The 18,356-nt window shown below is 34.9% G+C and overlaps 1 protein-coding gene across 1 annotated transcript in view; it reads left to right on the top strand.

Annotated features, from left to right (window-relative positions):
• The window catches only part of FOCAD (focadhesin), a 302,193-nt gene that overhangs the window by 137,185 nt on the left and 146,652 nt on the right, over positions 1-18,356 (top strand). The window contains exons 12-15 of the mRNA XM_019668206.1: positions 8,687-8,791; positions 9,197-9,298; positions 9,828-9,958; positions 11,895-12,021. Of these exons, the coding sequence (XP_019523751.1) occupies positions 8,687-8,791; positions 9,197-9,298; positions 9,828-9,958; positions 11,895-12,021 (465 nt within the window). The remainder of the gene's footprint in view (positions 1-8,686; positions 8,792-9,196; positions 9,299-9,827; positions 9,959-11,894; positions 12,022-18,356) is intronic.

Raw genomic sequence — 18,356 nt, 5'->3', positions numbered from 1 at the left:
TAGTAATAAAGTATGAGCTATGTCTCATACTTTAAAAAAAGAGGGATAGTTATAAACATTAATTATATATCCTTTCATTTGATAACTAGGATGAATAATAACAAAACCCTTTTTATTTCTCATAATTTATAAGTAGATAGCACTGCTCATGATTTTCATTATGGAACTGTCTGAAAGAGTATTGTGTTATCTGTGTAACCTCACGGTGTTGCAAACATGGATATTTTTCATGGACTACAAGTTAAAATTTTCAACTCTGTTTCTTTATATGATTAACTTCAAGGAGATGCTAATTTGTGTCTCTTGATTGGGTTTTTCTGTATGTTTTGCCCAAATATAGGGAGAAGACTTATATGATAGCTTTTTATCCTGTTATAGATAGCCTAGACTCTTTGATTGCCTTCCTTCTGCCAAGGTCGACTGGAGGGCTGAATTAAGACATGGACTCCCATCCTCATTCTGCGACCAACTAACTTCGTGGTCCCACTGGGCCTCAGTTCCATCATCTGTAAAATAAAGTTGTTGAAATGAACTTGATAAAGAGTCTTTTGACTCTTCAAAAACAATCCCATGATTTTTTTAAATTGTAGTGAACATATAACATTAAATATACCTTTTTATCAAAGTGTGACATGTACAGTACAGTATTGTGTACAACTTGTAATCTTCCAAGAATGAATATGTATACCTGCTGAACAACAACTTCCATTTCCTCCTCCTAATCCCTGGCAACCATCATTCTACTTCCTCCTTCGAAGACTGACTCCTTTAGACTCCTCATACAAGTAGAATCATGCAGTGTTTGTCTTTGTGTGACCGGCTTATTTCACACAGCATAATGTCCTCAAGATGCATTCATGTTGCAACATATGGCAGCATTCCCTTCTTTTTTGAGGCTGAGTAATATTGCATTGTATTTATATGCCATATTTTCTTTATCCATTCATTTGTCAGTGGATACCTAGGTTGTTTCCATCTTTTGGCTATTGTGAAGAATGCTGCAATGAACACGGGAGTGCAAATAATGTCTTTGAGATCTGGATTTCATGTCTTTTGAAATATTTCAGTTCTTTGAAATATTTTTGAAAATGCCCATGCGTGTTTTATTATAATACTAACAGTGCCAGGTTAAGCAAGTCAAATAATTAAAGTCTCTTTATATTCCATAAAGTGTTACAGAAAAGTTTGTGTTTCAATAAAAAGACAAGCAGCTAACGGCAACTGTGCAGGTAATGGCGTTTTTTGTGAATAGATTTTAAGAGACTACTGCCTGTCCTGAAATTCCCCAAATGAGACTGCTGGATCATATGTTAATTTATTTTCAAACTTTTGAGGAACCTCCATACTGTGTTTCATAGTAGCTACACCATTTTACATTTTATGTAATGTATGAAAACATACCAGATTTTTTTGTTCATTTTGAATCCTGCAACTTTCCTGAATTCATTTATTAGTTTTAAATGACTTTTTCTGTGTTTGGTCTTTAGGGTTTCTACATATAAGGTTATGTCATTTATGAACAGAGATAATTTTACTTCTTTCTTTCTGATTTGAATGACTTTTATTTCTTTTCCTTACCTGCTTTCTCTGGCTAGGACTCCAGTGCTGTGTTCTATGTTCTTTTATAACTATGTAATATGACTAGAAATGGCAAGAATGGGCATCCTTGCCTTGTTTCTGATCTTAGTGGAAAAGCTTTCAGTTTTTTACTGTTCAGCATGGTATTAGTTGTGGGGTTTTTAATAAGGAGACTTTATTACGTTGAGGTGATTTCATTCTGTTCCTGGTTTAGAGAATGTTTTTATGTTTTGTATCATGAAAGAATGTTCAGTTTTGTTTAATGCTTTTTCTGCGTCTATTGAGATGATGATGTGATTTTTATCTTTCATTCTGTTAATGTAGCTTATAACTGATTTTTATGTGTTGGACTGTCCTTGCATCCTTGGGATAAATTCCACTTGGTCATGGTGTATGACCCTTTTAAAGTGCTGTTGAATTCTGTTTGCTACTATTTTACTGAGGAATTTTGCATGTTTATTAGGGATATTGTCCTGTAGTTTTCTCTTCCTTTTCCACCCCCCCCAACCTCCTTCTTCTTCTCCTTCTTTTTGGAATTGTCTTTATCTGGCTTTGGTTATGAGAGTAATGCTGGTCTCATAAAATGAGTTTGGAAGTAGTCCCACCTTTTCAATTTGGGGGGAAGAGTTTAAGAAGGGTTGGTGTTAGTTCTTCTTTAAATGTTTGGTAGAATTCACCTGTGAAGCCATCTGGTCTTGGGCTTTTCTATGTTGGGAGGGTTTTCTGATTGCTGATTTAATCTCCTTGTTATTTTTTTCAGATTTTCTATTCATAATTCAGTCTTGGTATGTTATATGTTTCTAGGAATTTGTTCATTTCTTCTAGGTTATGCCATTTGTTGTAGTATAATTGTATATAGTTGTCTCTTATCTTTTTTATTTCTGTGTCATCAGTTGTAATATCGCTTTCATTTCTGATTTTATTTGTTTGAGTCTTTTTTTCCCTTAATCTAGCTAATGGGTTGTCAATTTTGTTGCTCTCTTAAAATACCAACTTAATTTTGTTGATTTTTCAACTCTTTTCTATTGTTTATTTCATTTATTTCTGCTTTAATCTTTAGTGATTCCTTCCTTGTACTAACTTTGGTCTTAGTTTATTCTTTTTTTTTTTCCTAGTTCCTTGAGATACAAAGTTAGCTTGTTTATTTGAGCTCCTTGTTGTTTTTCAAAGTAGGTGTTCACCTCTATAACTTTTTCTCTTAGTGTTTGCTGCTTTTGCTGCATCCCATAAGTTTCAGTATGTCGTGTTTTTTGTTGTTGTTTGTTTGTCTCAAAATATTTTCTAGTTTCCTTTTAGGTTTTTTTCTTTGATCTATTGGTTGGTTATTCAAGAGTATGTTGTTTAATTTCCATGTATTTTGGAATTTTTCTGTTTTCTTACTATTACTGACTTCCAGTTTCATTGTGGTCAGAAAAGACACTTGGTATGATTTCAGTCTTTTTAAATTTGTTAAGAATTGTTTTGTGACCTTACATATGATCTACTTTGGAGGATGTTCTGTGTGTGCTTGAGAATTTGTATTTTGCTGCTGTTGGATGGGATGGCCTGTATATGTCTCATAGGTCCATTTGACCTATAGGTTGTCCATGTCCTCTGTTCCCTTGTTGATCTATCCAGATGTTTTACCCATTGTTGAAAGTGGAGTAATGAAATCTCCTACCATTATTTGTATTGCCATCTATTTCCCCCTTCATTTCTGTTAATGTTTCCTTCATATATTGGGGCATACATACATTGCTCTGATGTGGGGTGCACATGTATTTATAATTGTCTATCTTCCTAGTAAATTGATACTTTTATCATTATATAATGCTCTTCTTTGTCTCCTGTGACAGTTTTTGATTTAGTCTATTTTGTATGGTGTAAGTATGGTTATTCTTGCTTTCTTTTGGTTATCATTTGCATGGGATATCTTGTTTTCATTCTTTCACTATTAGCCCATGTGTGTCCTTAAATATAAAGTGAATCTCTTGTGTACAGCGGATAGTTGTATCTTATTTTTTATCCTTTTAGCCACTGTGTCTTTTGATTGGGGGAGTTTAATTCATTTACATTTAAAGTAATTACAGATAGGGAAGAACTTACTATTGCCATTTTGTTAATTGTTTTCTGTCTGTCTTATAGCTTTTTTGTCTCTTTTCCTCTATTGCTGTCTTACTTTGTGTTTCATAGATTTTTTTTTTTTTGCACTGATATGCTTTGTTTCCTTACGCATTATCTTTGGTGTGTTTTCTATAGGTATTTTGTTTGTGGTTACTATGGGGCTTACAGAAAACATCTTATATATTTATAACAGTCTATTTTAAGCTGGTAACTTCAATTGCATATAAAAGTTCTACTTTTTATTCCCCTACACACTTTATTTTATTTATTTTTAAAAAGATTTTATTGGGGAACTGGGGGAAGGGAACAGTTGGGGAACTGGGGAAGGGAACAGCCAAGTTGTTGTCCTTCAATCTTAGTTGTGGAGGGTGCAGCAGGCTCAGCTCCAAGACCAGTTGTGCTGCTCAGCTCAAGGTGTTGTGTTCAATTAGTTGCAGGTGAGCATAGCCACTATCCCATGCAGGAGTTGAACCAGCAGCCTCATTGTTAAGAGCACACGCTCTATCCACTGAGCCATCCAGGTGGCAGCTCAGCTCAAGGTGCTGAGTTCAGCCTTAGTTGCGGGTGGGCATAACCTACTATCTCGAATAGGCAACCTTGTTAGGAGCACGTGCTCTCACTAGCTGAGCCATCCTGCCACCTGTTGGCAGCTCAGCGGCAGCTCAGCTCTGGCGCAGTTTACTGGCCCATGTGGGAATCGAACCGGCGGCCCTGTTGCTCAGAGCTTGCGCTCTTGAGTAAGCTCTTAAACAACTGAGCTACTCGGCCAGCCCCACTTTATGTTATTGATGTCATGACTTACATCTTTTTACATTGTGTATCCACTAACATGTTTTTAAAGTTATAGTTATTTATACTTTTGTCTTTGAACTTCTATACCAGGACTAAAAGTGATTTATGCACTACCATTACAATAGTATTACAATATTCTGTATTTTTCTATATATTTACCTTTATCAGTGAGCTTTACACTTTTCTATGCTTTTGTGTTGCTGTCTAGTGTCTTTTCTTTTCAACTTGAAGAAGTCCTGTTGGGATTTCCTGTAAAGCAGTTCAAATGGATAAACTCACTCAGCTTTTGTATATCTGAAAAAATATTTCTCCTTCAGCTTTGAAGGGAAGTTTTGCTTGACATAATATTCTTGCTGGCTGTTGTTTGTTTGTTTGAGCACTTTAAATATATCGTCCTTCACCCTCTTCTGGCTTGCAAGATTTTTGCTTAGAGATCTGCTGATAGTCTTATGGGGGCTTCTTAAAATCCTGTCATTCTATATTAATTTATCAAGGACTTGAATTCTGAAGGGGGAAAAGAAAGCATTGAAGTTTATGAATTCCAAAAGGTCTTGAGTCAGTGAATTATAGGGCACTTACCAGCTTATTTTAAATTTAAGGTAAAGTCAGAGCATTCATTCTTTTTTTTTTAAAAAGATTTTATTGGGGAACTGGGGGAGGGGAACAGACAAGTTTCTGTCCTTTTGTTCTTCAGTCCAGTTGTGGAGGATGTTGCTTCACTGGCCCATGTTGGTATTATCATTGAGCTCTTCCCGGGTGAGGCAGATGGGCTGCCGGCCACTGGACGGCCACTCACGGTGGCTCTTGGCAGCTCACACCAGCTGCTGGCCACTCACGGTAGCTTACAGAAGCCCACTGCAGCTCCAGTGCAGCCTAAGCCATCGCCGGTGACTCATGGCAGCCCAGCTTCAGTTCAAGCTGTTGTTCACCATCTTAGCTGTAGAGGGCGTAGCGTCACTGGCCCTCATGTGGGATCCGAACCGGGGCCCTGCTTCTCAGAGCTGGTGTACCAAGCCAGCTCTTAACCAACATGCCACTCGGCTGGCCCTCATTTTCATTTTTATCTCTGGAGAGGAGAAGGCCCAAGAGCAGAGGAGTCAAGAGCTCGTAATGACATCTCAAATAAATCAATAAATACACATAAATGTTATTTCTTTAGGAAAACAACAGTCCATACTTTATGCAAAAAGTTTTTCCACACCTATGTATCTATATCTGTGTTTTCCTAATTAAATAACACCTATTTTATTTTTTCCATTGACATGAGGATTTAATTTGGGCTATAATAGCCTGAAGAACTGGATTAAGTTTAAGATTATTGACTGTAAAAGTTTTCAACTTTGTTTTTTCATGTCTGAACTTGCCATAGAAAATACACACCCTTACATACTTCTAAGGCTCATAAGGTCTAAGTCTCATGAAGGAACTGTACTCTTTGGTACTTTATTTCTTTCCTGACAATATAATTAAAATAGTTGTTTAAAAGCCATACAACTAAATACATTATTTTACAAAATGCCACTAAATGTACTGATTGCCCTTCCCAGAACTAAGAACTTGTCAAAGTGTCTTGGTAGAAATCTTCCCAGAAGGGATAATTCATTGAGACATGTACAGTAAAATCTAAGATAACCTTTTGTCTTTAATTAAAATGGCGATTAAGGGCCAATGCAAAAATTTGTCTCCCTTTCTTTGCTCAAGGTGAGAATGATGAAACTTCTGTTCTAATAGAGCTCCAGCAATTGTTAAAAACATCGTAAATTCTGTCTGTGTGTTGTAAGTCTGTAGCCATTACATGCATAGCTCCAAATGCTGCCAAGTATATCATGGTCAGTCTCATTAATGAATTATGTTTAACTGTCAAATTTTTATTGGCAGGGTTAAGAGGATTTTTTTCCTCCTTGAAATTGAATTATAGTAATAAAAGTAATAAATTAATTAATGACTTTTAAGTTAAAAGAATAGGCTTTCTAAGATTACAGAGGAAATTTAACTAATTCTGGACAACAAAACTTTGAAATGCACTGTAAAGAAAGTAAAAAATGTTTGAGCCATCAAGTAGTTTCTTACAGTAGGTATTCACTCATGATTTTGAATTAAATGTTTTTAAGTAAAAAATAGTTTTATGTATAATTCACATGCCATATATTCATTCAAAGCATACAGTTTAATGACTTTTAGTATATTTACAGAGTTGTAAACATAATTGCAAATAATTTGAGAACATTTTCATCACCCCCAACAAGAAACCTTTTACCCATTAGCAATCACTCCTCATTTTCCGCTACAGCTCCCCAATCCTAAGCCACTACTTCCTGTCTCTGTAGATTTGCCTACATCTCATATAAACGGGATCATACACAGTGTGGTGTATTGTGACTGGCTTCTTTCACCTCACAAAGTGTTTTCAAGTTTCATCCATATTGATTCCTTTTCCTTTTTATAGCCAATAATATTACATTATATGGCTAGACTACATTTTATTTATCCATTCCTCAGCTGATGGACATTTGGGTTTCCACTGTTTAGCTATAATTACACTTTTATGTACAAGGTTTTATGTGGATATGTGTTTTATTTCTCTTTGGTAGAGACCTCGGAGTAGCATTGCTAGATCATACAGTAATTCTGTTTAACCACTTGAGAAATTGCCCGACTGTTTTCCAAAGGGACTGCGCCATTTTACATTCTAGTGTATAAGGGTCCCAATTTCTCCACATGCTTGTCAACATTTGCTATTATTGTCTGTCTTTTTTATTTTAGGCATCCTATTGGGTGTGAAATTGTATACCATTCTAGTTTTGATTTGTGTCTATAGGTCATTGCTAATGTGGTTGAATGTCTTTTCCTGCCTTTATTGGCCTTTTGGTTATCTTTTTTGGTGAAATATCTATTCAGATTCTTTGCTCTTTTAAAATTGGGTTATTTGTCTTTTTATTATTGAGTTGTAAGAATTCTTTGTATAGTCTTGTTACAAGTCCCTTATATTTTCTCCCATTTTATGGGTTTTCTTTTATTTATAACATCTTTTGATGGACAGATATTTTTAATTTAATAAAATCTTTTCTTTTGCTTTGTTACTTATGCTTTTAGTGTCACATCTAAAAAGGTATTGCCTAACCCAAGGTCACAGAACTTTGTTCCTATAGTAGTTACACACAAATTTTTTATTGTGTGGGAGGTCGGCACTCCTAACCCCCATGTTATTCAAGAGTCAACTGCATTTTCCTTAAGAGTTTTGTAGTTGTAGCTTTTACATTTAGATCTAAAACCTACTTTGAGTTCATTTTTATGTGTGGTGTGAGGAACGGGTCCAAATTCTTTTACATGTGAATATGCAATGGTTGAAATCTAGCCCCATTTTTTTGAAGAGACTCTTTTTTTCTACATTATATTTTCTTGGCATATTTGTCAAAAATCAATTGAACATAAATGTAAGAATTTATTTCTGGATTCTGAGTTCTTTTTCCCTGATCTATATTTCTACCCTTACGCCAGCACCACACTGTATTGATTGCTGTGGCTTTGTAATTTGAAATTGCGAAATTTCAGTTCTCAAACTTTTTTCTTCTTTTTCAAGACTGTTCTGGCTATTCAGGGTCCCTTGCTTTTCCATATGAATTATTGGATTGCCTTATCAATTTTGGCAAAGAAGGCAGCTGGGATTTTGATAGGAATTGTATATTACCAGTAGATCTACTTGAAAAATATTACCATTTTAACATCATTAAGTCTTGTGATCTACAAATGAATTTTATAGGGATTGAAATTGGTACCTGGAGCAAAAATTTTGCCCGTTGACCTGTTACAGTACAACTGATTTCAATTATTTCATATTAGAATAACATAATTGAATATTTCACCATACGGAGTTACTTTATTATTTATATATCCTAAGTGTTAGCTGTTCCTTAGAACTGTAAGTTTCTTTGGGACAGGATGTATCTTAACTAGTTTGGTATTGATGAGAATTACTGTCATAATTGTTTTAGAAAAACATTTTTTGATTGGTGTTTGGCAGCTAATTATAAAAGATAGAATATTAGTGGTACTATCAAATTACCATTAACAATAAGTTGCTAACTGACATTTCTTTAGTCTTTTAATTGATATATATTTATATCACTTCTTTGAAGAAAAACGAAATAATGATTGCTTTTGGATTGGTTTCTTTTAGAAGGCATAATTAATGTGTGTTTTAAATTCATTTTAGGTACCAAATTTAATTCCAGTTCTAATGTTCAAATTGGGAAAACCACTGAAACCTGTATTATACAATGATATCTTGTATACTTTACCTACGCTTGGTGTTCACAAGGTTTGTATATTAAACAATTTACTTGGGGCAAAAAGAAAGTGAGGCACGAATAAGACGTTGAATTTTGCTTGGTATTATATGAAATTTTGAGCCCTTAATTTTGCTGTGATCGCTACCTTCCTTGTTGAGCCAAAAGTATTTATTACAATATTTTAGGAGTAATTCTTTTAAATCACTTAATAGCCAAGTTTTCCCATTGGGTGTTATCTGAAATAAGGTCTTTACATTCCCAGGATTGCCAGTTCACCCCTCCCAAAGCCATCCCCAACTTTTGAGAAGATGGGTAATACTGTGATCTTCCATTTAGGTCTTTATTTCATAATAAAGGGTTTTGAAATGTTTTCATAGCCTTGGGATTATCTACATTTACATTTATGAAACCTAAATTTCTTCAATATTTTCTAGGTGTGCATAGGACAAATTCTACGAGTCATCCAACTTCTTGGAACTACTCCACAGCTAAGTGCTGTCTCTTTGCGTTTGTTGACATCTTTGTGGGAAAAGCAGGTAAGCTCAGATAGGCTCTTATGTGAGTATAAAACATTTCTTTCAGTGAAGAAATTTAATTTTGTCATTATGTGTGACAGTGCTTTGATATAGTAGAATTAGTGAGTGGCATCATGATTGCATTGAGAAATTGTGATTCAACTTGACACTTTTGGTCTGTAATGCATCAGTTGTGATTGACTCGCATAGAGAAATTGAGAATAGAAAATAATCTTATTTCTTTAGTTCTGAAATTTATTTTTCCATTTGCGTGGAAAAAGTAATAGAAATATGATTATGAGTGATTAGCGCCTTTGTAATTAGGATGAGATTTAGCCACTTTTTTCATGTTTTATGAAATGAACAGTACATGGGTCTGTAAGAAAATCCCCAGCAATCACAACATCATTCTTCTCTGCTGATTAGAAGAAATACATTATGATTTGCAATGCAAATATGAGATTTGGAGGTGAAAATGCTGCATAAAAGGAGATGATGATGATTCAACTCAAGTTGGGAAATTACCTTTTTTGTGAAATTGCCTTCTTAGGATCGTGTCTATCCTGAGCTGCAGCATTTCATGGCCATGTCCAACGCGCCCTCTTTGTCTGTGGGGAAGGAAGTCCAATGGGAGAAACTGATTGCTAAAGCAGCATCCATCAGAGATATATGTAAGCGAAGGTAAGATGTGCTTAACCTTTGGGAATGTATATCGTGATATTTATTTTGCATTTAATTTTTTTATTGCAAGCAGGAAGCTAGGAAAGATAGGCAGAGGATATTTAAATAAGAATAAGTTAATTTTCAATTGAAGTTTTCTGATTGTTAATACTTAGTAGTATTGGACAATAAATTTGAGAAGCAAGCATGTCTTTTCACTTCAGGTCTAGTCTTATATCTAGCTTTATAGGATATTTATATCCTCTTCTGGGTAATAATTTAGAATTGTAAGAAAACATATGATGTTGTCTATTCTGTTTTTCTGTATATAAGCCCCTGAAACCTAAACAATGGACTGTAGTCAAACTGTTCTTATATTTTCCCTATGTATGCCTGGTTTTTATAAGGAGTTTTAATCAAGGAAGCCTTATTTGTGACTCATTGCAAGGAACCAATTATTAGGAATAATTACAAGGAAGGAAATGTTCTTGAATTCTCATGTATTTTCTAATGTTTAAGAAGAAATGAAGATATCAGGGAGAGGACTCTGCTGTCTAGAGTATGGATTAATAAATAGGTAGGAGGTGACAAGACCGCAGTGACGCTAAGCAAAGCTCTACCTTGCCAGATTTCTTTTTTTTTTTTCTTGAATAGAGTAAGGTAAAAATCTTTGTAGAGGAAATAGATTTGATACATTTGAAATGCATTGTAATCCTGCAGTTTCATATGTGTAGCCACTGCACTGCAGCATTCCTGGGAGCCTCATTCTCACTTTTGTCGATGATGACACTCTAAGTGGTATTTCCTGAAGTTGTGCGATGAATGGGTTGGCCCAGGTGCTGATAACGTGGATGATTTCTGTTTCAAGGAAAATCTCAGATAAGAATATATCTAAGCCTCATTGGTTCTACCTCTTTTCTAAGCTTCAAACTTTTGGCAATGCACAAATGACCGCACCCTAAAGGTTACACACATGTAACCTAAGACCTGAGAGTTTGGATGCTCTTGAGGTATTGGCATGGAAAAAAATTTGAGATAAAAGGTTATTAGCTGACATTTAAATTTTATATACTTGGGCCTGCAGCTCAGGAGAGGTCAAATATTAGACCAGATGAAAGTCTCTTGAGAACCTACTCAGTTTTCCTTTTAGTTACCATCTCAAGTTGTCACATTTTTTCCAGTTTTAGGAAATGTTTTGCATTGGCTGAAGAGTGAAACAATAGAATCCAGTCAGGCCATTTTGTCAATTGATAATTTGTTAGAGAAAAGGATTATATCACTGATGAATTATAAGAAATGCAAAGGATGGACCTGAGCATTCTGTATGAAGTTAAAAGAATGCTGAGGCTAGCACAGTACCTGTGGAATAGAAGAGAGGAAGGGGGGAGGAGGAGTGAGTGAACCCAGCACAGTGCCTGGCATGCAATAGGTGCTCACTCAGTTATAATTCATGTCATTATTATTTTTATCCTTATCATCATCATCATCACTACTGTGATAGGTATAGCCACCTACCTATTGTCACTGCTATAATAAATCATCTCCTGATCTCCAGCCCCTGCTTTTGTAGTCAGTGTCTGATATAAGAGCAACCTCTAGGCAGGAGTAGCTCTATTTTTACTGATAATCTCAATAAGGTTAAGTCTGTTCTTTTCACCATTACTGTAGACTTCAGATTTTGTCCATTCAGACAATTTACGATGTAGGGAGAATAAAATTTAATAGGTGTCTTCTCTTTTGGATAATATTTCTGTATCCAAACTGAGCCTTCAATTATAGCAGAAATGATGATGCAAATATTTGAAGAAAAACACATGGTGTTATTATTTGTGGGTCAACATTTAGTAGGCACAAGGGTAAAGAAAGGCATTAATGCTTTCTGTTCAGGCAAAAGACCTAGGGGTGGTAATACAGCTCTTTGGCTGTAATCTTGTTTCTAAACTGTCATTTCCTGTAGGCCCTATCAGCATGGTGCAGATATGTTGGCAGCTATTTCCCAGGTGTTGAATGAATGCACCAAGCCCGATCAAGCAACTCCGGCAGCCTTGGTGTTACAAGGTCTTCATGCACTCTGCCAAGCTGAGGTAGGCGTTTTTTAATTGTTCTGTACGTTTTTGAAGAAAATAATTTACAAGACATATTAGTTACGAGCATGGAAGATTACAGTCAAATAATTGAAAGTTTGAATAGTCATTCCCAGAGATTTTTGTTTGGAAGGGTGACGCAAGACTTTATATTTTACACATTCTTTGTAGAGGGGAATCTTGAAACATCTGGTTATGTAGACATTCTCCAGAGGGTTATTTGTTATCTTATTTATTTTTGATAATATAGAAGGGAAAGTCATGCTTATAGGAAAGTCATGCTCGAGTACATTTGCTTCTTAGTTTTATGATTAGAGAGCCTTATAAGCAATGAGGTGAGGAAATTGGTATGGGTTAGTGGCAGTTTTATAGTCAGCAAAAATTATTATTGGCCTGAAGACTGGCAAAGGATCCTTTTTTTCCTAGTGATCAGATTGGATGGATCGATGTTAGAACAGTGCCTCAACTCATTTTGTGAACTTTAGACCACTCTCAAAATCACAGCACAGCAGAGAGAATCTTTACTGTTTGGGAGAAATGTGGTAATTACATCAAAGATCATTCATTGACCTAACCAAAGTTTTTCACAGAGTGAACATACCAACAACATACATAATTGTAGTATTTTAGAGAATGAGTCTAAGTAGAATTCTTTTAGCTTATGGTAATTATGATTGATATGATGATAATGAATATAATAATATAAGCTATGACTGTATTAAGTGTTTATGTGCTCATCTTTTTGTGCAAAGCACTTTTCATTTATTATATTTTTTAACAATTCTGCAATATAAGGATTATAACACCATTTTACAGGTGAGGAAAATAGACCTCAGAGGGAGGTTAGGTATTTACTCGGGATCTTGGAATGAGAGTAAACTAATGTTCTTTTCTGTAAACGCTGATTTTAGCAGGCAGTAAACCTCATCTCTGTTCAGGAACTGGTGTGCTAAGGACAGTGCTTTCAGTGCCCAGTAGTTGGCAGGATTGTTAGGGTTTCATGGCAAAGGACTATTACAGCGTGGGAATACGAGGACTTTTGTGTTTTATTGTGCCAGTCAGTCATCTGGAGTTGGGAAGTGTCACTTTAATAATTACATTATTTTCATAATTCTAAACCTTGTTTTTAAATAAGTTTTTAACAGACGCTGTGACAGAAGAAAGAGTTTTACCTCCGAAAGGTGACCACTGTTACCATTTTGGAGTATTTCTTTTTTGATTATGTTTTCCAAGCAGAAATAACTTCTTTCTGAAAATAACTTTTTCCCCCTAAAAAATAGTAATTTTGTCTTATTGTGTTCTCCATCCACCCTCTGCTGTTATTGTTGGGTTGTTGAAAAAGTCATGATGTATTTTTTCTATGTTTTTCGTTGCAAAAATGCGTTATGACTTTCCCGACAATTCAATATAAGGCTCTACTGTTTATTGATATTTATTCACTCATAAGAAATTCTCAGAGTGTGGCACTAATTTTTCTCATTCCATTTCTCTAAGATATCATTCTTTGTAGTTAGTACTGGAGGTATGAAAAATGTTGCCTGATGTGGTAGAAAGCATCTGTTTTTTTAGGCTGTCATGGAACTGTACCTGATACTGACCATTTATTAACTGTGTGCCTTTTGAATGACTAACTTAACCTCTCAGAGCCTCTATTTCTTCAAGTGACGATAAAATGAGATTACACACAAAAAAGGCCTTACATAATGTCTGCCCACATAGGTGCTCTTTAAAAGTTGAACTTGCTCCTGTAAAGTTGGTACACAGTTGGATGTAGTCAATGCCATCAGGAAGGTTTTAACTAGTCTTTTTTTATCATTCTGTTAAAATTTACATAAAATAGGATAGTGACTTAATTTTTTTCTCCAAATAGTATCATTGTGGAGGCTGTTGGTACTCTTTCTATACTTAAAGGAAGCCATTTTGGATTGTTGAATATTTAGCCCCAAATCCATTCCCCAACCCAAACCACTACCCATAACATTAATTTTAAGCCCACTATTATGCTATTATATATTACTGTCTGAATTTATTTGGGCTGCTATAACAAAAATAATGTAAACGGGGTGGCTTATTAACAACAGACATTTATTTCTCACAGTTTTTGAGGCTGGGAAGTCCAAGATCAAGGCACTAGCATATTCAGTGTCTGGTATGGGCTTACTTCCTGGTTCGTGGACAGCCATCTTTTTCATAGACAGCTGTCTTTTCACTGTGAACTCACACAGCAGAAGGGGAAAGATAGCTCTCTGGAGTTTCTTTATAAAGGCACTAATCCCAACTATGAAAGCTCTACCCTCATAACCTAATCACCTCCCAAGGATTCCATCTCCTAGTACCATTACCTTGGGGATTAGGATTTCAACATGAATTTTTGTGGGGCATACAGACATTGAGCCTATAGCTTCTTGCTTCTCACATTCCATTGTCTTCTAGAAGAATTGAAGTATCATGTCTCAGTATTTTATTTAATAAAGCCTATTTCTTATTTTGATACTTCAATAATCTTTTCCTTTGCTTGGTTAAAGGCATTTCTTTTTCTCATTATTTCTCTCTCCCCATCCCGTCCCTCTTTCAATGTTATGAAATCCAAGTTCAATATAATATTTTTATCACAATTCACTTTTAAGAAACTTCAACTGAAATGTTGCACATGAAACAAGAATTCAATGTTGTCTAACAAATAGATGCTAGCCCCTTTAAATCATTTTTGTAATAAGATGAGCATTAATAAATCATAAAGCAATACCAGTAATCAGTTAACTTCCCTTTATTATGAAGAATATTTATTTCCTTATCCCATGTTTTTTATCTTTTTCTTGTCTAGAGGATGAACCCACTATTTTATTGATGCTTACTAGAAGTGAATAAGTGTTATCTATCATGTTTTCCTTGTAGATATTACAAATGTCCTGAGTTGTGGAATTTGTTGAAACTGACTGCATCACTGTTAATTCTGTCAATAAAAATATTCTTTTTTATGTTTGGTAATGAATAGCTTATGTTCATCTAAATAAGCAGAAATGATCTATTCCCCCATGGCAAGCCTAGATGGTAATAATATATCTTTGTTTTAATCCTTTCCAATCTTCTTTTCTGTGTGTTCATTAGTTGTGAAACTGCTGCCATTATGTCCTGTGATGTGTGTTAAAGTTGTAAAATATACTCAATTCAGTGGCCCTTAGCAGGTCACATTTACTAATTTTGGGCTGATCTTTTGGGGTTTTGTTGTCAGCGTGCTATCCACAGAAGCCAGCGTGCATCCTGTGAGGCTACTTATTCTGTCTTCTAATTGATATCATGTGTGAAGCATTGATGGCTGCCAAGCGTTTCAAGAATGAAAATATTCGGCATAGTTATAAATCTATTTCCCAGCAGCATTTGGTAGTGATTTGTCTATCCATGACTCTTTAGATCCCTGACTAGCAAATATTAAGAATATAGAAAGACAGCCTAAAACAATAAAATTTTAAGAATAAAGGGTAGGAGAATAAATTGAATAATGCTATCTTTAAGAAAATACTTCAGTTGGAAAACCATACAAAATTGGATTTTACTGGGTTTTCCCATCCTTGCTTTTGTTTAATAAGTGGAGCTCTTTTTCTTAAGGTTGACAGTGGACTCTTCGGTTTTGAAAGTCACAATCATGAAAGTCCTTTGTCCTTGGTAGGGTCGGATGAAACCTGCAAATACTGCTGCTTAATCATTTATCATGGTCTCCAGTGAAAGACTGAAAGGATGGATTCCATCTAAATGCCAACTCTGTCAAGGGAAGATTATATTTCCAATATGGTTTTCTTTGGTGCTGCTTTACTAAGCAGAAAATGGAGAGAAAGCTCTAGGAATCTTGGTTGACCATAAGGACAAGAATGCAGTTTGGCATTTTGGAATTGGAAAAGAGACACTTATTCTTTCCTTAATACTGTTGATATATTGATTTGGGCCTTTCCAAATTTCTTTTCAGGTTGAACTACTTTTAAATAGTTGTAGTTAATATTTCTTGGGTTTCTATTATGAATTTGTACATTTTGTGATATAGGGATTCATTTTAAACTAAAGAAACAGAGGCTCTGGCAATTTAAGTCACTTTCCCGATCACATGGCTAATAAATGAAAGAGAAGGAAAGTAAACCCAAGCCTCTCTCCACGACTAATGCTCTTATGTTATTCTGAGGCCTCCTTCCTTTGAAAAATATGCGTATCGAAAGAAGTCTTTTTTTTCATCTTCAAGCCGAGGGTTTGTCATTTTCAAAGGAAAAGTAATATTCTTGTGTTCTCTTTTCCTTATTTTTGCCATTTAGCTTTCTCATCTCATCACTTTTGCCCCATTCACCTTAATTTTCTTACTTCCTTTTGATTTAATACAAAGTTATGGCTCTGAGAAGCAATAGTTTCTGTTTCAAAAAAGTTTTACTGAGATATTCACAATCATATCATCCATTTAATGTTTACAATTTAATGGTTTTTATTATATCTACAGTTATGCAGTGATCACCACAATCAATTTTAGAACATTTTTGCCATCTCCCCCCAAAAAATCCTGTGCCCTTTAGCTGTCACCCCCTTAAACGCCCCCCTTTCCCCCTTCCCTCCCTGCCTCCCCCCACACACACATCCCCTCTAGCCCTAGGCAACCACTAATCTGCTTTCTGTCTCTATGGATTTGCCTATTCTGGACATTTCATATAAATGGAATCATACAATATATTATCTTTTGTGACTGGCTTCTTTCACTTAACATGTGTTCATGATTCATCAGTGTTGTAGCGTGTACCAATACTTCATTTCTTTTTATGGTTGAATAATATTTCATATGGCTGTCCTACATTTTATTTATCCATTCATCAGTTGATGGACATTTGGTTTTTTTCCTACTTTTTGGCTGTTATGAATAATGCTGCTATGAACATTTAGGTACAGGTTTTTGCATGGACATGTGTTTTCATTTTTGAGGGGTATAACCTAGGAATGGAATTGCTGGATCATGTAGTTATTCTGTGTTTAACCATTTAAGGAACTGCCAGAACTCGTTTCCAAAGTGGCTGAGCCGTATTATATTCCCACCAGCAGTGTACACAGGTTCTAATTTCTTTCCATCCTCAGCAACATTTGCTGACACCTGCTTTTTTGTGAACTGGGCCAACTTAGTGAGTGTGAATAGTATCTCCTATGGCTTTGATTTGCATTTCCCTGATGACAAATGATATTGTGCATCTTTTCCAGTGTTTATTGGCCATTTGTTTATCTTTTTGGAGACATTCAGATGCTTTAAATATTCTCTTCGTTGCGTTTAACCTTCTGGTCAGCCAAGTTACATTTCATTCCTACAGGAATGATTAGTAAAACTATTTTGTACTCATGCTCCTAAGTAAAGGAAATCTTGAGCTTTGAGTTTTTGTTTGTTTGTTTGTTGTTTGTTTTGTTTAGTTTTTGTTTTAAATGGGCCTTTTACTATAAAGAAAGCTTATCAAACCATATAAAATATCATATGAAGACAAATGTGTTCTACTTTGCTATTTGTCCATGTATAACATTTTCTTTGTTTTCATATGAAATTGGCAGAATGCTTTCAGCTGGAAAACTATTAGAGATGTTTTAATAATAGTAGTAGTAAGCATCTATTGATTTACGGAATACTTTCTGTTGGGTCGTCAGGAAAGTCATGATGTATTTTTCTATGTTTTTCGTTGCAAAAAATACGTCATGACTTTTATTACGATGCAGTACAATTATTATATTTATAATCTCATTTACTCATACTAAAAGAGCCCTCTCTGTGAAAGGTACTATTTTTTTTCTGGAAGGCTGACAGAGATTAAATAATTGCCCAGAGTCATCCAGCTAAAATATGGTAGAGTCAGGATTCAAACTCAGGTCTGTCTGAATTCAAAGTCTATTTCTTAATCACTATGTTTGTTTATTTGTTTTAAAATACAGCTTTACTGAGAAGTAATTCACACACTATCACTATGTATGTTTGCTTGTCATATTTGTGTTTAGTTGATCTTGTCGCGATATTGGAGAATTCTTCATGTGAGCATATTTGGGCTCTTCCCACACTTCGCCTTCTCCATTTCCTTTGAGATTGGTTACTACATAAGATTTTACATTATTTAGGCTTTGCATAAGGATCCTAATGAAAAAGAAGTTTTGAGCTAAAATAGATTATTAATTTTTAGTGCTTTTATGGATTATATATTAGATTTTATATTTTAAAGATGCTTTAAATGTTTTTATCCCCCTTTCAAAGACATTTGGTTTTTATAGCATCACATTTACTTTGGCTAATGAGGAAAAATAGTATTTCTCATCCATCTTTCACAATACCATTTTTTTTT

The sequence above is a fragment of the Hipposideros armiger genome, unplaced genomic scaffold (assembly GCF_001890085.2).
Source record: "Hipposideros armiger isolate ML-2016 unplaced genomic scaffold, ASM189008v1 scaffold_520, whole genome shotgun sequence".
NCBI lineage: Eukaryota > Metazoa > Chordata > Mammalia > Chiroptera > Hipposideridae > Hipposideros > Hipposideros armiger.
The sequence above is the reverse complement of the archived record's forward strand: the minus strand, read 5'-3'. Positions and strand labels throughout refer to the sequence as shown.